The 21,424-nt window shown below is 45.5% G+C and overlaps 1 protein-coding gene and 1 long non-coding RNA gene across 2 annotated transcripts in view; one reads left to right on the top strand and one right to left on the bottom strand.

Moving 5' to 3' along the window:
* Positions 1-12,187, bottom strand: part of LOC119720045 (mucin-4-like) — a 64,144-nt gene extending 51,957 nt beyond the window's left edge. The window contains exons 1-2 of the mRNA XM_038189555.1: positions 11,799-12,187; positions 1,493-7,369 (exon numbers count right to left, since the gene is read on the bottom strand). Coding sequence (XP_038045483.1) covers positions 1,493-7,369; positions 11,799-11,835 — 5,914 coding nt within the window. The 5' untranslated portion in view covers positions 11,836-12,187. The remainder of the gene's footprint in view (positions 1-1,492; positions 7,370-11,798) is intronic.
* A 1,381-nt stretch (positions 12,188-13,568) lies between these two features.
* Positions 13,569-20,905, top strand: LOC119720834. Its single transcript, XR_005270126.1, has 2 exons — positions 13,569-13,765; positions 19,552-20,905. It is a non-coding gene; the product is annotated as an uncharacterized LOC119720834 (long non-coding RNA).
* Positions 20,906-21,424: the final 519 nt, after the last annotated feature.

A 21,424-nucleotide genomic window follows, 5' to 3' on the forward strand; every position in this document is an offset into this window, starting at 1 on the left:
ACCATAATAAGCAAGGATAAAACTCAAGACTTGAAATTAAGTTGGTAATTGGCCGGGTGTAGTTTGCCCACCATGCGAGCTCACTGTACCGAATAGGCGTGGACAACATACCATTCCAAGGTATGGGCCCCATGCGCGAACAAGAGAGGACGCTAAGTGTTTATCACCTTTGAGAGCGCCATGGACTAACCTCGTTTCAGGAGGTTTTTTCAAAGACCTGTAGCATGACAACAAAAGCTTATATGACAACAATGTCTACTTTATTTCCAACCTTGCTTCCAATTGTAACAGCTTGATTCTAATTGTTCATAAAGGTTTGTACGATATTACTACATGTACATCGGTGCATCAAGATACAAGTGCGTACAGTGAGCTTTATGGTGTAAACTGCAACTTTCGCAAGCATCGTAAACGTGAAACATGTTTTGTTTTCCCCATGTGGCCTGATTTTCATTTTGAAAATTCCACAATTGACTTTTAAAACCTTGTTTTTTTTCATTGTCGGAGAAGTTACTAAGTAATAATTTGGAACCGGTTCCTGACAACAACGGTCGGGTACTCTGGTACCTGGTTCCGATACACAGCCCTACCTTCAATTTTTCTTTTATAAGTTCCCTTGAGTCCCAATATAGCCAAGGGTAGTGCTGAAACTGATCCTCCAGGTTCGGTTCAGTTCGGTTCGGTTCGATTCGGCTCGGTTTGGTTGCGGTCTTTATTCTTTTTTTTCCGAACATCGGTTCGGTTCGGGTTCGGAAGTACATGTTTAATGTACATTGTACACTGAAAAGCATATACATACATACATGTACGTTTACTGGATCGCGCCGTAAGTCAGCTTTTATAAGTCGCCGTTTCGCTCAAGTCGGTGTGTTACTATTCAAAATCCTTTGTGCAAATCGGCATGTATTGGCATCGGCTTCCTGCACTACGGTTACGGTAACAAAATACATGAACATTTGCCACCAGAGCGCGCGCAATCAAAAAGGGGTTTTCCCAATACATGCAATAATACTGCATCGTGAGCAATGCCAGTAACCACTCTAGCCTGCACGCATACACTCTGTCCATTTTGGGGTTCGTCTTATTGATCGATTGATTGCAGTAATTTTGACTTACTACGAGCGATACTGTATGCATTATGTACACAGGGTCTCCACACTATAGCAATGCTACGTTGTCGAATTATGCACACTGAGAGACGAACAATCGTAGAGCTTAGACCAGCAAACAATGAAGATGAATGCAATGATTTGTTAACACGGTAAATTCAATCATCTGCGCACTTTAATTTTGCCCTTTCGTTGCAAGCAAAACTTGCCGAACTTCCAAACCGACCATTTCGGTTCAGTTTGGTTCGGAAGGCCAAGTTCGTCTATTTTTAGTTTGGTTCGGCGGTTCAGTTGCAGCACCAACCAAGGGTCTGAAATCATGCAGCTGAAACCCATCTCTACTAAAAGTTTTAAACAGAGCTTCCAAAATGTTAAATTCAAACCTGCAGCAATTGGAGTGATCTGTATCTCTGTGGTGGTTGACATTGGCACACCAGCAGAGCCAGTGGTGGCTATAGAAACCACTGTGCCAGCAGAGTCGGTAGTAGCTTGGAAGTCTGACGTGGCAGTAAAGCCATCAGCGGTGGCAGATTCACTGGCTGTGGCAGACTCCGTTGTGGCAGAGGAGTCCATGCTGGTAGCAGGATCTGTAGTAGCTGAGGAGTCAGTGGTTGCAGCAGAATTGGTAGTGGCTATTGGGTCCATAGAGGCAGCAGCCGAGTCGGTGGTGGCAGATGAGTAAATGGTGGTAGCAGAGCCTGTGCTGGCAGCAGAATCTGTGGTAGCAGAAGAGACTGTGACTGCAGCAGAGGCGATGGATGCATAAGAGTCTGTGGTTGTTGCAGAATCAGTGGTGGCAATTGATTCTGTGGTGACGTCTGAGTTAGTGGTTGCAGACAAGTCACTGGTTGCAGCAGAGTCAGTGGTTGCAGAGGTGTCATTAGTCTCGGCAGAGGCAGTTGTGACAATTGATTCTGTGGGGAACAATGTGGCAGAATCTGTCATGGTGGCAGAATATTCGGTAGTAGATGAGTCTGTGGTTGCAGCAGAGTCTGTAGTGGCTATTGAGTCCGTGGTGATAGAGGAGACCGTGGTGGTAGTAGAGTCTGAAGTGGCCTCAGAATTTGTGGAAGCAGCCAAGTCAGTGGTTACTACAGAGTTAGTGGTTACAGAAGAGGGCGTGGTTGTGGCAGAGTCAGTGGGGGGAATTAATTCTGTTGTGACCGAAGACTCAGATGTTGCAGAAGAGCTTGTGGTTGCTGCAGAATTTGTAGTGGCCGCTGCAGAATTTGTAGTGGCAGCTGCAGAATTTGTAGTGGCCGCAGAATCTGTGGTAGTAGAGTAGTCTGAGGTAGCAGAGTTGTCTATGGTTGCAGCCGAGTCAGTGGTTACTGCAGAGTTAGTGGTTACAGAAGGGTCTGCGGTTGTGGCAGAGTCAGTGGTGGGAACTAATTCTGTTGTGACCGAGGACACAGATGTTGCAGAGGAGTCTGTGGTTGCTGCAGAATTTGTAGTGGCCGCATAATCTGTGGTAGTAGAGGAGTCAGTGGTTGCAGAGGAGTCGGTGCTTGTAGCAGGGTCCGTGGTGACAGAGGAGTCCATGGTGGTAGTAGAGTCTGAGGTGGCCTCAGAATTTGTGGTAGCAGCCAAGTTAGTGGTAACTGCAGAGTTAGTGGTTACAGAAGGGTCTGTGGTTGTGGCAGAGTCGGTGGTGGGAATGAATTCTGTTGTGACTGAAGACTCAGATGTTGCAGACGAGCCTGTGGTTGTTGACGCTGCAGAATTTGTAGCTGCCACAGAATCTGTGGTAGTAGAGTAGTCTGTGGTAGCAGAGTTGTCTGTGGTTGCAGAAAAGTCATCGGCTGTAGAGGAGTCGGTGGTGACAGAGAGGTCCATAGTGGTAGTAGAGTCTGAGGTGGCCTCAGAATTTGTGGAAGCAGCCAAGTTAGTGGTTACTGCAGAGTTAGAGGTTACAGAAGGGTCTGTAGTTATGGCAGAGTCAGAGGTGGGAATTAATTCTGTTGTGACAGAAGACTCAAATGTTGCAGAGTAGCCTGCGGTTGCTGCAGAATTTGTAGTGGCCGCTGCAGAATTTGTAGCTGCCGCAGAATCTGTGGTAGTAGAGTAGTCTGTGGTAGCAGAATTGTCTGTGGTTGCAGCTGAGTCAGTGGTTGCAGAGGAGTCAGTGGTTGCAGAGGAGTCAGTAGTGGCAATTGATTCCGAGGTGACTGAAGAGTCAGTAGTTGCAGAGGGGTCTGTGGTAGTAGAACTATCAGCGGTTACAGAGGAGTCGATGGTTGTAGCAGAGTCTGTAGTGGCTATTGATTCCGTGGTGACAGAGGAGTCCATGGTGGTAGTAGAGTCTGATGTGGCCTCAGAATTTGTGGTAGCAGCCAAGTTAGTGGTAACTGCAGAGTTAGTGGTTACAGAAGGGTCTGCGGTTGTGGCAGAGTCAGTGGTGGGAACTAATTCTGTTGTGACCGAAGACACAGATGTTGCAGAGGAGTCTGTGGTTGCTGCAGAATTTGTAGTGGCCGCATAATCTGTGGTAGTGGAGGAGTCAGTGGTTGCAGAGGAGTTGGTGCTTGTAGCAGGGTCCGTGGTGACAGAGGAGTCCATGGTGGTAGTAGAGTCTGAGGTGGCCTCAGAATTTGTGGTAGCAGCCAAGTTAGTGGTAACTGCAGAGTTAGTGGTTACAGAAGGGTCTGTGGTTGTGGCAGAGTCGGTGGTGGGAATGAATTCTGTTGTGACTGAAGACTCAGATGTTGCAGACGAGCCTGTGGTTGTTGCCGCTGCAGAATTTGTAGCTGCCGCAGAATCTGTGGTAGTAGAGTAGTCTGTGGTAGCAGAGTTGTCTGTGGTTGCAGAAAAGTCATCAGCTGTAGAGGAGTCGGTGGTGACAGAGAGGTCCATTGTGGTAGTAGAGTCTGAGGTGGCCTCAGAATTTGTGGAAGCAGCCAAGTTAGTGGTTACTGCAGAGTAAGTGGTTACAGAAGGGTCTGTAGTTATGGCAGAGTCAGAGGTGGGAATTAATTCTGTTGTGACCGAAGACTCAAATGTTGCAGAGTAGCCTGCGGTTGCTGCAGAATTTGTAGTGGCCGCTGCAGAATTTGTAGCAGCCGCAGAATCTGTGGTAGTAGAGTAGTCTGTGGTTGCAGAATTGCCTGTGGTTGCAGCTGAGTCAGTGGTTGCAGAGGAGTCAGTGGTTGTAGAGGAGTCAGTAGTGGCAATTGATTCTGAGGTGACTGAAGAGTCAGTAGTTGCAGAGGGGTCTGTGGTAGTAGAAAAATCAGCGGTTGCAGAGGAGTCGATGGTTGTAGCAGAGTCTGTAGTGGCTATTGATTCCGTGGTGACAGAGGAGTCCATGGTGGTAGTAGAGTCTGATGTGGCCTCAGAATTTGTGGTAGCAACCAAGTTAGTGGTTACTGCAGAGTTAGTGGTTACAGAAGGGTCTGTGGTTGTTGCAGAGTCAGTGGTTGGAATGAATTCTGTTGTGACTGAAGACTCAGATGTTGCAGATGAGCCTGTGGTTGTTGCAGAATTTGTAGTGGCCACAGAATCTGTGGTAGCAGAGTAGTCTGTGGTAGCAGAGTTGTCTGTGGTTGCAGCTGAGTCAGTGGTTACTACAGAGTTAGTGGTTACAGAAGGGTCTGTTGTTGTGGCAGAGTCAGTAGTGGGAATTAATTCTGTTGTGACCGAAGACTCAGATGTTGCAGAGGAGTCTGTGGTTGCTTCAGAATCTGTAGTGGCCGCAGAATCTGTAGCAGTAGTAGAGTAGTCTGTGGTAGCAGAGTTGTCTGTGGTTGCAGCTGAGTCAGTGGTTGCAGAGGAGTCAGTAGTTGCAGAGGAGTCAGTAGTTGCAGAGGGGTCTGTGGTTGCAGAAAAGTCAGCGGCTGCAGAGGAGTCAGTGGTGACAGAGGGGTCCATGGTGGAAGTAGAGTCTGAGGTGGCATCAGAATTTGTGGAAGCAGCCAAGTTGGTGGTTATGGCAGAGTCAGTGGTAGGAATTAATTCTGTTGTGACCGAAGACTCAAATGTTGCAGAGGAGTTTGTGGTTCCTACTGAACTTGTAATGGCCGCTGCAGAATTTGTAGTGGCTGCAGAATCTGTGGTAGTAGAGTAGTCTGTGGTAGCAGAGTTGTCTGTGGTTGCAGCCGAGTCAGTGGTTGCAGAGGAGTCAGTGGTTGCAGAGGAGTCAGTAGTGGCAATTGATTCTGAGGTGACTAAAGAGTCAGTAGTTGCAGAGGTGTCTGGGGTTGTAGACAAATCAGCGGTTGCAGAGGAGTCGGTGGTTGTAGCAGAGTCTGTAGTGGCTATTGAGTCTGTGGTGGTAGTAGAGTCTGAGGTGGCCTCAGAATTTGTGGTAGCAGCGAAGTTAGTAGTTTCTGCAGAGTTAGTGGTTACAGAGGGGTCTGTGGCTGTGGCAGAGTCAGTGGTTGGAATGAATTCTGTTGTGACCGAAGACTCAGATGTTGCAGAGGAGCCTGTGGTTGCTGCAGAATTTGTAGTGGCCGCAGAATCTGTGGTAGCAGAGTAGTCTGTGGTAGCAGAGTTGTCTGTGGTAGCAGAGTTGTCTGTGGTGGCAGCTGAGTCAGTGGTTGCAGCTGAGTCAGTGGTTGCAGAGGAGTCAGTGGTTGCAGAGGAGTCAGATGTTGCAGAGGAGTCAGTGGTTGCAGAGGAGTCAGTGGTTGCAGAGGAGTCAGTGGTTGCAGAGGAGTCAGTGGTTGCAGCTGAGTCAGTGGTTGCAGAGGAGTCATCAGTGGTTGCAGAGTCATCAGTGGTTGCAGAGTCATCAGTGGTTGTAGAGGAGTCAGTGGTTGTAGAGGAGTCAGTAGTGGTAATTGATTCTGAGGTGACTGAAGAGTCAGTAGTTGCAGAGGGGTCTGAGGTTGCAGAAAAGTCAGTGGTTGCAGCAGAGTCGGTAGTGGCTATTGAGTCCATGGTGGTAACAGCCGAGTCAGTGGTGACAGTGGAATCTATGCTGTTAGCAGAATGTGTCGTGGTTGCAGAATATTCAGTAGCAGAGGAGTTGGTGGTTGCAGCAGAGTCTGTAGTGGTTATTGAGTCTGCGGTGGTAGCAGAGTCAGCAGTGGCAGCAAAATCTGTGGTAGCAGCTAGGTCAGTGGTGGCTGAGGAGTCCGTGGTGGCAGAGGAGTCAGTGGTTGTAGCAGGCTCTGATGTGGCCACAGAATCTGTGGTAGCAGCCGAGTCAGTTGTAGCAGAGGAGTTCGTGCTGGTAGCAGAATCTGCCGTGGCCGCAGAATATTCGGTAGCAGTGAAGTCCGTGGTTGTAGCAGAGTCTGTAATGGCTATTGATTCTGTGGTGGTAGCAGAGTCAGCAGTGGCCACAGAATCTGTGGTAGCAGCCAAGTCAGTTGTAGCAGAGGAGTCCGTGCTGGTAGCAGAATCTGTTGTGGCCGCAGAATATTGGGTAGCAGAGTAGTCTGTGGTTCCAGCAGAGTCACTACTTGCAGAGGTGTCTGAGGTTGCAGAAGAGTCTGAAGTGGCTATTATGGCGGTAGCAGAGTCCTCGGTAGCCGTAGAATCTGTGGTAGCAGCTGAGTCAGTGATAGCAGAGGAGTCTGTGGTTGCAGCAGAGTCAGTGAATGCAGATGAGTCAGTGGTTGTGACATAGTCAGTAGTGGCAATTGCAGTAGAGTCAGAGGTTGTAGAGGAGTTGGTAGTTGGAATTGAGTCTATGGTTGTAGCAGTTAAGTCAGTGGTGGCAGAGGAGTCCGTAGAGGTAGCAGAGTCTGTGGTGGCAGAGGATGTGGCATAATCACTTGTGGCCAAAAAGTTTGTGGTGGCCACAGAGTAGGTGGTAGCAGCGACATCAATGGTGGTGTTAGAGTCAGTGGTTTCAGAGAAGTCTGTGGTAACATCAAAGTCAGTAGAAGACGCCGAGTCCATGGTGGCAGTAGAGTTTGTGTTGGTCATGGAGTCTGTGGTGATCGAAGAGTCCGTGGAAGCGAGAGAGTCAATATTTGCAGAGGAGTTTGTGGTTACATTAAAGTCGGTAGAAGTAACCGTAATCGAGTCAAAATCAGTGTTTGGAGAGGAGTCCATTGTGGTGACAGAGTCGGTGATGGCAGAGATATCTGTGGTGACAAAGGACTGTGAAGCGGGGGAGGATTCTGTGGTGGAAGTATCAGTAATTGCAGCGTCCGTGGTGGCTGCGGGGTCAGTTGCAGCGGAAGAGTTCACTGTAACAGAGGAATCAGTTGTAACAGTGTAGAAAGCTGTGTCTGAGGTGTATGTCTCGGTAGAGGAGTTGGTTGTTTGATTGAAGGTGATTGTTGATTCTGTGGTAGCTGCTGAATCTGTATAATGTAAGGCAATAAGGGTGGTATTATTAACAGTATTTCATTTCACAGATTGACAGTAGACAAAAATTAATGACCCCCTTAGGAAATTAAAACTTTATAAAAAATATTACAACATTCCATAAAATTTTTTAAAATCTTATCAAGGTATTCCATATAAAAAAAATTTGTGTTTACACTAAGTCATTTCAGATACTGACCACATGTAATTAGTACTTTCTGTATAGGTGCTAATTACTCAACATTATTCCTTCAGGCTTTCAGTTTAAATTTAGCGGAGCTGTATTTTCCTATGGAGAGAAAGAAAAAAAAAATACTACACACATACTTACAGTGACGGTTTTCCATGGTATTTTTTTGGTACCCAACGGAATGACCAACGATATAAAATGTGTTCTGAATGTTGTTTCTTATACCCCTTTAAAAATACCATGTATCCTCTAAAATGATCCTGTTTGCAGCATTGGTAATAAAGTAACCTGGATTCATAATTTTTATCCTTAAATAACAATTAAATTGGATATAGTATACCAATGAAGCATGTATTAAACGAGCATGTTCTTCCACTCTTGTGAAAAAAAAGATCCACGCTATAAGAAGTTATGCATTTTTTTTAATACTAAAAGAGCTTTCCATGGGAATGCTATTTTGAAGCTATTTAGCTAAGTGACAACCACAGATTACACACATGCATTCAAATACAAGCAGGATTTGAGTAATTTGAGTCAAGACAACCTTATATGTACTGTCAGTTTTTGTGTTTTGTATTATGAAGAACAAATCAATTTTTTTTTTCTGAAATGATGATGGTGCTTTTGTCTGTTTTCCTTTGCAAGGTTACTTTCATTCATGGAGGTAAGAAAATCTCTGTGGTTAATCCCTTGTATTTAAAGGGCATTCAACAATGCGTATCGGTAAATGATCAGACTACAGAGGTGTGTGCCGAAAATTTGGACTGATCTGACCAAATACCAGGCGGCCGGATCCAATCAAACATGTTTGATTTTTCCGCATCCGAGGTCACCGGATCCAAGGTCACCGGATCCGATGTCACCGGAGAGGTGTGTGGGCAGCACTCCGAATTCACAAGACGTGATATTTATGTTGAAAATCAATCTGATTCACAAAGGAAGTAAAATGATTCAAAATCGACGGCTGCCATTTTTGTCGTCACGTGACTGTACGTCATCCTCTGACTGATTATGTGACCAATTACAGTGATATAAGGGAGGTTTCGCAAGCGAACGGATACGCTTACACTTATGATTAGCTATCCGTATCTGTTTTTTTACTTACGTGTAGCGAGCGAGATATATGCGTGTCGTCTGCACGTTTAGCGGATAGTGAGTGGCGTATGACGTCATAACTGATGACGTATCCGTCGCACTAAACGTATCCGTTTGCATGCGAAACCTCTCTATTTTTTCGCAGTGGCTATCGTTACGGCAGCTGTAACGTGAATTTCAACTGCTATCGTTAAGGAACTGTCTGGTTCCCTGACTACTAGTACTGGTATTCAGCGTCACGATCTTTGGCTGTTGAAAATCAGACTTTCTCCTTTGCCAACCATACCACTCAGATTCAGATAGCCACTATAGATATATTTTTTCCCCATACCTACACATTCCATATGGGCGTATTCTGTATCGAAGCACTTTGTCTTTGAACTAGACCCGTGAACGTGGTGTCAATAACAACGCCATGCGTAACTGTGTAATAAAAACTTTCAACGTGTTCAAAGTTTTCTACATAGATGACATTTGACCTAGTATGATACTTACACGTGAATAACACAGTGAATATTCCAATCAACATAACAGTCAGCATTCCAAATAAATAAAACTTTTTGGACTAGAGAGAATTATGGAGGCGGGTCCGAACGTTTGCAACTTTTCATGATCACACTGGTTCGAGTACCGGTAATTAAGCTCTGCAGAACGCATGCGTGCAACCAATTAGACAGTTCTTCTTTCGCCCGATTGATCGACGGCTGTTTCATGTTGTATTGGAATCAATGTTTCGATCAATTAAAATAAGCTGATCGTCGCATTGATTAGATTGTAAGCACGCAGCCGATCAGCATGATTCGAAGCCAAATGACATTCGCGCATCGCTTAACATATCGTCACATGCCGCGTGACCCAGCCTTGTCTGCTCACACAATAGACCTAATGACGTAATGGCTTTGTTTACAATGCACTTTCCTATGGGTGCGAAGTCAGGACGCCCGACAAAGTAGGGAATGTCTACCACATAGGAAAGCACACATGTAAACAAAGCGTGACGTCATAGTCTCAGGCCTATTCACAACGTAAAAGCAGTAAATGTCGTGTCTAGGTTTTATTTTATGTCTATGGTTCGTTTAGCTTACCCAGGCCCATGCCATTCGATTTAGCTTTGAATATTTTGTGAAGTCTCGGAAACAAGAAACGTTTGGAGTGAGAATTCTGAAATTACAGCACAGGGCATTGCAACAACATCTAAACAAAAGTTGAGGTGCTAAACAGGCAATTTAAATCAGTCTCTACCGTTGAAGATAACCTCAACATCTCTGACCTTGGTGCAGGTAATATTGTTGAACTGTCAACTATCGAGGTACAGAGGGAGTTGAAAAACTGCTATAAACGTAATGTGGAACCACAAAAAGCTCCTGGTCCTGATGGCATAGGCCTGCTATCACCTCATATTTTGAAATTATCAGTGTGCCCCATGCATAACACCCATACTTAGACTCATATTTCAAAAATCGCTTGATACTGGTACCCTGCCTCAGACTGGCATCATGCAAATTGTTCCGTTATTCAAGAGTGGTGACAGGGCTGTATTATGGTAAGGTGTACCATAAAGGTCACTAATGCAATGCACTCACATCGCCCTGGTTAAGGACGGACATCACACCGCCGGACACTCATCGCGCCGGTTAAGGACAGCCATCACGCCGCATTAGTGACCTTTATGGTACGGGGACGTCTCTACAGTCCGGTCCCATTGGTCCGAAGTCCCATTGATCTGAAGTCCCATTGGTCTGAAGTCCCATTGGTCCGAAGTCCCATTGGTCCGAAGTCCCATTGGTCTGAAGTCCCATTGGTCTGAAGTCCCATTGGTCCGACATCCCATTGGTCCCAAGTCCCATTGGTCCGAAGTATTGGTCCGACGGCCCATTGCTCTATACGTTCCATTGGTATAAACGTACCATTGGTCCGACGTCTCATTGGTCCTACGTGGTCAGAAGTCCATTGGTTCGAAGTCCCATTTGTCCGAAGTCCCATTGGTCCGAAGTCCAATTGGCCCGACGCCCCATAGGATTAGGGTTAGGGTTAGGGTCAGTCAACCTGAACAAGTGGAACTACACATTATGTTTCGGACCAATGGGACTTCGGACCATTCGGACCAATGGGACTTCGGACCATTCGGACCAATGGTACTTCGGACCAATGGTACTTCGGACTATCGAGACGTAACCTATGGTCAATGGTACACCATAAAAATAGGCCCAGCGATGTTTCTTCTGTATGATCTCCCAAGAAAGATTGCTTTGGCAGAAGACCCAATCATCCTACAAAAGGGCATATTTACTCACTCTGTGTCTGGCAAAATCAATGGCTGATGCAATTCAACATCAAGAAATGAGCTGTTAATGTTATGCACATCACCCACAAGAAAAGACCACTCATGAGTCATGACTACATACTTCAGTGGTGGAGGGGTCACTTAAACCATGGAGATGTGTTTTTATTCCTCCATGCTTAAACTGTAAAGTGTAAGCTTATTAAACTGGAACAACCATGTTGTCAAACCTGTCACAGAAGCCAGCAAAACCTTAGGTCTTCTACGACGTAAATTTCAGGAGTAAGGCCAAAAAAAAAAATAAGTTGGTCTCTGGTCAGCGCGCGCGTCGATTTTAACCATGCGCGTCGATCTTTTTTTTTTTCAAAATGTTCCGCGGTAGCTCCAACAGCGCCCTCTATTTCCGCACCTCCTCAATTTTTTTTACCACAGAGCACCAAGGAAAGGGAAATTGCACCAAGGCAAATGATTGAAAGCACCAAGGCAAATTATGGAGGACACTAATGTACATGAAGACACCAAAAAAGCAAAATAGTACCCACCTTGTCTGTGCAATCCAAGCTTGAAGAAAAAAAAAAAAAGCAAAAAAAAAAAAAAAAAAGCCGCGTGGCCGCGTCAATTCCGGAACTTTGGTCTGACCAGAGACCGAATATTTTTTTTTTTGGCCTAAACGCAACGGAATACAACTTACAAGACTCTCGTCAGACTACAGTTAGAGTATTGTTCAACCATGGAGCTATAAACACACTCCATGGTTCAACCATCTGGAATATCCTCATCACCAAACTTACTCCTAGAACTATGAGGCTCCACGTCCACTACGTGGAGCCTTATAGTTCTAGGAGTACACCAAACTTACATTGATGCATTGGAAGCTGTTCAAAACCTAGCCCCATAATAATAGCCCAGGTTGGACGAAGTCTTCATTGCATTACGACTAACCCTCCGTTACGTAGGGAGGAAAGGGAGTCCACCTGGGCTAGCCCCATAATAAATGTGGCCAATAGTCCAGTCGAAATACATGTACATTTTGTAGTAGTGTTTCTTCAATGGTTCGAGACGACTCGAAAAGAGAAGGCTTAATAGCGCCCGATCGACTGATCGTCTTGTACGGCCCGCAGTTTACACTAGCACCCGATTAGTCGTGGCTGCGCTGCTGTCTGAGCAAGGAACAGTACAGATGGTCTGCCTTTTAATACCCGAGTCGATCCGGGTGAGCTGTCACTGACGTCTCGAGCCAAGTGTACATATGGAGATCAATGGTCCACGTGTACGTACGTGTGTGCGTACGTACGTACGTGTATTTTGTGCAGAGCTGGAGCAGGGTTCGAAATTAGCGGTAGCCCACAGTAGTCAAACCATTACTATTGGGATACGGCAAATAGAGGGCAAGAAATAAATCATGAAATTCAGAAAGCTACGAAAGACGGATAGTGCCACTCAATGAGTGTGAATATATCTTTTCTGTACGTGTGAAAATATTTTTTGGTACAGCGGCCGCCACTTATTATGACGACTAATGTGGCGGCCGCCACTTATTATCTGGCAGCCGCCACATAAAGTGGCGGCCACTGTACAAAAAAATATTTCCACACTTTTGTATGTGGCGGCCGCCACTTATTATCTGGCGGCCGCCACATAAAAAAGTGTGAATATTTTTTTTTGTTCGTGTGAAAATATTTTTTTGTACAGCGGACGCCACTTATTATGAAAACTCATGTGGCGGCCGCCACTTATTATCTGGCGGCCGCCACATAATAAGTGACGGCCGCTGTACAAAAAAATATTTTCACACACACCAAACAAATATATTCACACTCATTGAGTGGCACTATCCGTCTTCCGTAGAAAGCAACCCTGTATAGATTTGTATATAATTGTAGTGTTATTTTGCCGTGAAGAGAGAGGGCGCCAGACAAGACCTATAAAAAGTATCCGTATCTGGGCAGACCCACCAAGATCGCCAGGGTCATACGCTAGACAATAAATGGTTACAATGTATACATTTGGAGGCGCGGGAAAAGAGTACGCGCAACAGGAAAAATGAGTGGCAGAATGATATGTGGAAACATGAGGGAAGTTTCGGCATGATTTTCGGTGGACAGAAGCAAAATAAATCAGCTCGACAAGTAAATCACATAGAAGAGTCAGTGTGTATGTTTTCGTTCCAGTTTTATTGAAGCCTATACCCCTTTGCTTCACGGCAAAATAACACTACAAATTGGTAACACGGATGGGGTGTGGGTAACGTGTTTGAAACGTGAACTGGACGACGACAAAAACAGAATTTTGAAGCGTATCGTCGAGAGATTTTGCCTGGGCTGCTGCTTAGCTAGCTTCAAGACGGGACGAAATACGGCGAACGGTTTTAGATTTCGTCGATCCATGCATGCAACCGAGACCTGAGCTGCAGGCCTTCCCAATCGAGCCTATCTTGCTGAAAAGCGGACTGTCTGAGAAGTCCGCTGTGCCGTGACAGCTGCCGTTTGATCCGCTGCGGAGTGCACCGAGACCCGTGGGCAGCGGACGTACGGTCTTCGCTGCGAGGAGACGGGGTCCGCAACTACACAAACGCCTTCGCTGGACGTTGAATTATTGCACTTCGAACAACGGGGGTGTTAGTGTGACGGATAGCACTATTTGGATGACAGAGGCGTGAAGCTTGATGTCCGAGACTCGCTTGGACTGGGCCTACTGGTGTGGGGAGCTCGAGAGGGCAACAGTCAAGTCGGCTACACCTGGACTGGAGTGACGGTTCAACGCTGCGGTGGATGAACTGAGGATTGACAAGTCTCCGGCCTGGATCGACTGGTGAAACAGCTCATGGTATTGTAACTGCAGGACTGATTAATGAACTTTCACCTTTAATTGTATGTTGAACAGTACGTAGGCTATAATTTCATTAAGGGTTGCCCTGAAAACACAAAATACCCAGTTGTTGTATTGTCGAGGTGTGTTTGAAGTCTGCCTAATACATGTAGTTTGCTCATTATCTCATTTACCTGTGTACATATGCAATAGTGTGTCCCAAGTTATGAAAGTTTGATTGAGAGTGCTTGAGGGATTTTTGTTTGGCACAGAAGCAAATATTATGGCTAACTCAGAAACAGATTTGATAACCCAGTTGGTGACAGGGCTGACAAATGCCCTAAAGCAGGATAAGCCTCGGGCTGTATCACAGCGCCCAATTAAGCTTTCAAAGTTTTCGGGTAAACCCACAAGGGCAGGGGACCCCACTATAATAGAATGGTTAGATGAAGTAGATGTGTACATTCAGCAATGCAGTATCCCGGAGGATGAGCAAGCAAAGGTTGTTATTCAGCATTTAACAGGGGTAGCCCGGGAGGAGATTAAGTGCCATGGGGATGAAATTAAAAACAATATTGCTTCCCTAAAGAAACTGCTTAAGAGGAGTTTTGGTGCGGACGAGACTGTTCAGTCTCTTCAAAAAGCCCTCTATGAGCGCACTCAAAGGGAGGAAGAATCACTGATGGATTTTTCTAGATCGCTTATGCGACTTCATGATCGAATCCTTGAAGTCGCGACAGAAGGCGAGAAGGGCGCCCTTAAGGGGTTACGCGACAGGGTATTAATCAGCCAGTTTGTCGCTGGTGCTAGAATTCAATCTGTTAGGCTGGAGCTGCGCAGGCTTGAGTTAGCCAAACCTTCCCAAAGTTTCAGTGAGATGCGCGATGCAGCACGGGAACTTTTCCGTGACATTGAAGGGGGGTCACGCCCCAAACGGAGTCAAGTGCACCAGGTGTCAGCTGAAAGTGTATCACCTGAGGCTGAAGATAGTACACCGGGGGTCAAGGTCAATGAAATTTCAGTTAATAGGAATAATGACCAGTTGCAACAGGTGTTAGCACAACAGCAAGAGCTGTTGCGATGTCTCCAGTCACAACAGGGTATGTTGTTAAAGCAACAGGAGCAGTTGAATACATTGTTGAAACATGTACATGTAGGGCAAGATGCGAAAATTCCGTGGGTATCGGATACTGCCGGGTACAGGCCACCTCTGGTTTGTTTTTACTGTAAGAAACCAGGGCATATCAAGGCTCATTGCAAGCGCAGAATAGCTAAGGAGGCAGCGACAACAGCTCAGCCATCACGCGAACCACAGTTAAGTAGTAATGTGCAGGGTAAAGTAGTCGGGGAGGGGTTAAACCCCCACGCTCCACAACTGTAGGCCGAGTGGTGGAGGACAAGGTCAAAAAGGCCTCACAAAAAGGAGATTCCCAATGTGGAAGGGTGCAGTCAGAGTCTTCCATTGATGAGGTGCTCTCTAAGTTGGTGCGAGAAAGTCCAAAGGCTTGTGTGACTTTGGCAGGCGTCAAAACCACATGTGTACTTGACACCGGAGCGGAGGCGTCTCTGATTTCTGCATCTTTCTACAGGGAGAATCTAGCTAAAAAGATGGCCGGATTGAAACAGATAGGGACGCATTTGCGAGTTTTTGGAGCAAGTTGCGTTGAACTACCCATTGAGGGGTATGTTGAAGTCCCTTTGAGTGTTTACAACTACACAGTTGTAGGCCATTTTTTAGTAGTGAAGGATTCTGTGGAGGCTGACCCAAAACATAGACCTTGTCCAGTGTTGCTTGGATGCAACGTACTGCACTTACTGAAAGATCTTACAATAGAACCCGAGCATGAAGACGCTGGTGCATGGTCATTGGCATTACAGTGGTATGGGTTTTCAAGGGGATTGGACCAAACTGAAACTGAAAATATAGTCAACGAGACATCTGGTAAGGGACCAGTTGCTGCGCGTACAGGCAGAAACCCAACCATGATATTGCCAAGAGAGGTGCGCAGCATACCGTGTTACTTAAGAGCACCGACTGACACCTTAGAGGGGTGTACGGTTTTGGTTGAGGGTCTGCCTGGAGTGAACGAAATGGGGCTCAGTAATAGAACAGGGGAACAAATCGACTCTGGTACATGTACTTTGGGTGCCAACTTTAAGGTTTATGATTCATGTGAGATAACCAGGGGTAGAATTGTCAATGTGTTGGTGGCAAATGTGGGAGCCCATGTACTTGAAATACCTTCACACTTTAAACTTGCCAGCGTCACAAAGATCACTACCAGGCCCAATGTTGAACTTGAGGAAGGGTCAGATGGGATTCATGTTTCAGTGGGTAATATCCTTTGTGAATCTTTGGGGTATCAGGAGTTGCCCCAGACTGATTTAGGCAAACCCGTGGACCATGATATTGAAATAGGTGATGGGGAGTCGTCGCCGAACGGCGAGTTGTACGTTTTCGAGGATGGTTCGGAGTACCAGTTACCCATTGGGTTAAGTCTTGACTTGGGTGTAGAATTGAGCAGGGAGGATCGGGATCAGATAGTGCACTTGATTCAAAAACATGACTCAGTGTTTTCAAAAGATTCACTGGACCTTGGGTTTTGTGACCAAGTGCCTCACAAGATTCAGACAACCGATGACCATCCGATAAACCAACCGTATCGGCGTATCCCTCCACACCACCTTAAAGAAGTTAGGGAGTTAATTGAAAAATTCCTGGACCAGGGCATTGTGCAAAAGAGTAGTAGTCCATATGCGAGCCCTATAGTGCTTGTACAAAAGAAGGATGGGTCCTTAAGAATTTGTGTCGATTACAGGCGGCTGAATGCCAAAACGGTGCGTGACTCCTTTCCTTTGCCTCGAATTGAGGAGTCACTGGAGGCACTCCGGGGGGCTAAGTATTTTTCATCTTTGGATCTCGCACACGGATATCATCAGGTAGCGATGGACCCTGACTCTGTCAGTAAAACTGCGTTTCGGGTTCCCTTTGGCTTGTACGAATACACCAGAATGCCTTTCGGGCTAGTAAATGCACCAGGAACCTTTCAGAGGGTCATGGAGATGTGTCTCGGTGACATGAACCTGTGTGAGTTACTGATTTATCTTGACGATATTTTGGTGTTTTCGTCTACTGTTCAAGAACATATCAACAGGTTGGACAGGGTTTTGTCTAGGCTTGCTCAGTTTGGATTAAAGGTGAAGGGCTCAAAGTGCCACTTGTTTAGTGAACATGTATCCTACCTGGGGCATGTGGTTGGGCCAGAGGGTGTGGCTGTGGATGAAGACAAAATACAGAAAATTAAGGATTGGCCGATTCCTGAGAATGCCGCGCAGCTTAGATCATTCCTGGGCCTAGCTGGATATTATAGGCGCTTTGTGCAAAACTTCTCCAGAATAGCGGCGCCACTGCATGCTCTTATACCCTCACAGGCTAAGGGCAATGCGAGAGGCAAGTTACCTAGTTTTGTCTGGGACTCAGATGCGCAGTTAGCATTCGATGCATTGAAGCATGCTTTAACACATGCACCAGTTTTGGCCTATCCCAATTTTGCCCAACCATTTGTCCTGGAGGTGGATGCATCCCTGCAGGGTTTAGGAGCTTGTCTGTGTCAGGATGACGAGAATGGTAGAAGGCATCCGGTAGCGTATGCCAGCCGCGGTCTTAGGGGTGTTGAAGCTAAATACCCGGATTATAGTTCCTTTAAATTGGAACTTTTGGCGCTCAAGTGGGCGGTAGTTGATAAGTTTAGAGATCACCTTTTGGGGGCAACCTTTATTGTCCTTACTGACAATAACCCGCTTGCTTACCTCAAATCAGCAAAGTTAGGTGCTACTGAGATGCGTTGGGTTTCGCAATTAGCCGCGTTCAATTTTGAAGTACAGTTCCGTTCAGGGAGAAGCAACAGATGTGCAGATGCACTTAGTAGGTATCCTGGGCATGCAAGTGATTCGTCAGAGGTTGAAGGTCTTATGCAGGATAAGTTGCACTCGACTTTACTTCCCAAGACAGCAGTAGTTGATAAAGTGAAGGTTAAACAGGCACATAATGAAGTACCCACAGAGGGGGCTGGACCTCCTGGTGTGTTTCCGTCTTGGTCGACGGAGCAACTTTCTTCCTTGCAAAAGCGTGATACAGAGTTGGGTTGTGTCTGGGAGTGTTGGAACCGGAGGTGGACACCAGGGGAGGTAGTGTCTGATGAACATGGCCAATCACCTAAGATTAAATTATGGCTTGATCAGTGGTCACGTATTGTTGATCGTGACGGGGTTCTTTGCCGGCGGGTAATTGATCCTATACATGGAGAATTATTCCAGATACTCTTGCCGAAAAGTCTTCGACAGAGAGTATTGCAAGGTTGCCATGACGGATGGGGGCACCAGGGAGTTGTCCGGACAAGTTCATTATTAAGGAGACGGGTTTACTGGCCACAAATGACGGCAACCGTTCGTCATTATATTGACCATTGCCAGAGGTGTATTACTTCCAAGGTGGCTCAACCGCAGACAAAGGTTCCCATGCGTCATCTGCTGGCATTTCGGCCTTTGGAAATTCTAGCGGTAGACTTTGTTAAACTTGACAAGGGTTGCAGGGGATTTGAAGATGTTCTTATAATGACAGATGTATACACAAAGTTTTCGCAAGCAGTACCTTGTAAGGATCAACACGCAGTCACAGTTGCTAAAGTGTTAAGGGACCATTGGTTCACAAAGTTTGGTATCCCGAATAGACTCCACAGCGATCAAGGGAGAAATTTTGAGGGGGAAATTGTAAGGGAGCTTTGCACCTTGTATGGAATTAAAAAGACGAGAACCACCCCGTACCACCCTGAAGGGAACGGCCAAGCCGAACGCTTTAATCGGACCTTGTTTGGGTTGATTCGCTCTCTGGATGAGCGTGACAGGCGCAAATGGCCAGATTTACTATCGCATTTAGTTTTTGTGTACAATGCAACACCTCATTGTACGACTGGGGTCCCTCCGTACACTTTAATGTTTGGGCGGGAACCTCTGATCCCTTTGGATCAGATGCTAGGAAGGAATGATAGTAATTGGGAGCAGGACTTTGTTGCTGAACAGGGAGAATTGCTAGATCGTGCTAGGGAGATTGTAAAAGAGAGAGTAACTAAGCGAAATATCCAAAATAAGCAGCGTCACGATAGTAAGCGTGTCGATAAACCCATACACTGTGGTTCACAGGTGCTTATGAGAAGACTAGCATTTAAAGGTCGTCACAAATTAGCAGATAAATATGAAAAGGTCCCATATAAGGTAATTTGGACCAGTGAACATGGGGATGTTTTCCGAATCCGTCCTATTAGAGGTGGACCAGAGCGAATCGTAAATAGGAAATATTTACGACTTGACCCTATGGCGGAAATTGATTCTGAGGGTAGTGAGGAATCCAGTTCAGATTCAGATTGGGATGTAATAGAGCAACCCGTAGAACAAGTGTTGGGTCAAAAACAACATGGTGTTGGCAGTGATAAAGTAGGGGAGCCAGGTGGCTCTAAGCTGCCTAGACGGTCTCAGAGAATTAATCGGGGCATGAACAGCAACCCATTTCGACTGCCCAAGTCAGTTATAAAGTAATGTCTATCTACTTTGTTTGAACGCTTGTTGCGTGCTGTACGTTGGGAAGTTACTAAAGGAAAGGCTGGGGTATCCAGTTTCCGCCTGGTGATCACCCATCTGTCAGCATCAACATGTGTTTGACAGGAAATACAAGAATTTTACAGAGTTATGTAGTATTTTGTAAGTACCTGTATGTATAATAGTAACCTGTTTTGATAACTTTCTTTCAGGTGTGTGGAAAGCCTTGTTGCTACTTCGAAGGAAGGTTTGGGGAATCCAGTTTCCTGTAGTGACAACTTGGCTAGCCAACATCTCCAGTAATTATGGGAGGTTTTGTACTTTTTGGTCACAGTTTCGTAAAGAGAATGAGGAACAGGCATGGTTTTGCATATGAGGTAGAACTGCAGAGAAGCAAAATCCCTATCGCATGTATTGGCGAAGGTGGGTTGACTTTCGACCGGGTCCTGTGTAACCAAGGCCGTTATTTCCGACAGTTACAGAAATTGCAACCCACAGTATTAATTATTGATTTGGGAACAAACGACCTGTGTTCGGTTGAGCGAACCCCTAGCCAGGTTCACACCTCACTTTGTAATATGGTGTCTGCTCTTCATAAGTGGGACGTATACCCCGATACTTTGGTGTTTTTACCAGTTTTGCCACGAACCGGGGGGTTGAGAAGCTACCAAGTGTCATTGCAGACATTTAATAGGAGAGTCAAAGATTTCAATGAGCTGTTGGAAAAGTCCACGTTCCTTGAAGATCGATGGTGGGTTTGGCGCCATCGGGGTCTCAAGAACCCGCGTTTTAGTTTAGATGGGGTGCATCTTAATTCGGAAGGAATGCTACAGTATGAGAGGACACTACGAAAGTTACTTAAGTTTTTCGACTCTCGTATCTGGTTTTAGCTTCAAGGACACGATTATTAAGCTACATTTGTAACTGATTAGAGTATTCATACATGTAAATTCAAAAGAGGAGTTGTATCATGTAACAGAGTATAATGTGTATAGAGTTTATCGAGATTTTGGGCCAATCATTGTAACTTTTAAATAACTGTTATTTGAGGATATAGAAGACAGCCTGAATGGATACATAGCAGTACACGTATTCATTTTTATCAATTGTTATTCAAGCTTGTTGTATTTCCAGTTTTTCCTTGTTTATAATAAGTATGTGTAGTAAGGCAAATAATGTATGCTGTAAAGAAACGACATTTTGATTTTGTTTGATCCTGTGAAAGCATTACTTTTAACCTTGATCTCCAGGAGTTGATCACCCAAGTAGGGGAGTTTGTAGCGAAATAATCTTTTGTCAGGCCATGCATGTTGTTATTATTGCGATCAAGAGAGGGCGCCAGACAAGACCTATAAAAAGTATCCGTATCTGGGCAGACCCACCAAGATCGCCAGGGTCATACGCTAGACAATAAATGGTTACAATGTATACATTTGGAGGCGCGGGAAAAGAGTACGCGCAACAGGAAAAATGAGTGGCAGAATGATATGTGGAAACATGAGGGAAGTTTCGGCATGATTTTCGGTGGACAGAAGCAAAATAAATCAGCTCGACAAGTAAATCACATAGAAGAGTCAGTGTGTATGTTTTCGTTCCAGTTTTATTGAAGCCTATACCCCTTTGCTTCACGGCAAAATAACACTACATAATTTTATTAACTGTTTTAAAGTGTTAAATTATTAGTTCTATTTATTAACAACAGTGACAAAATTGCCTCAGAATAGATGATAAATCAGTTGGAAATGGGTAAAAACGAATTTTTCCTGCGACCTGTTTTCATTCCAAGGTCGCCTTGTTGGAGCACGTGTGTTTTCACATCGCGTACTTGCGTGAGAACGAAAATAATAATAACGACGAGAAGATTTACATACGTACATCCGATGGATTCTCGATTTATTCACGCTGGTTTGGATCACGTTTTCATACAGTTCTTATCAACGGTCATTTTAGATGTTTTTGTAAATGAAAATAAATCCTTCAAGTTTATTCAAAAAATTGTCTGTCCCAAAACAAAGGTGTAGCCAGCCAGGGGGTGGGGGTGGGGGAGGGGGTGGGGAAGGGGAGGTGGGTATTTACCCCCTCCAA

Source organism: Patiria miniata, unplaced genomic scaffold, assembly GCF_015706575.1.
Source record: "Patiria miniata isolate m_02_andy unplaced genomic scaffold, ASM1570657v1 HiC_scaffold_9, whole genome shotgun sequence".
Classification (NCBI taxonomy): Eukaryota; Metazoa; Echinodermata; class Asteroidea; order Valvatida; family Asterinidae; genus Patiria; species Patiria miniata.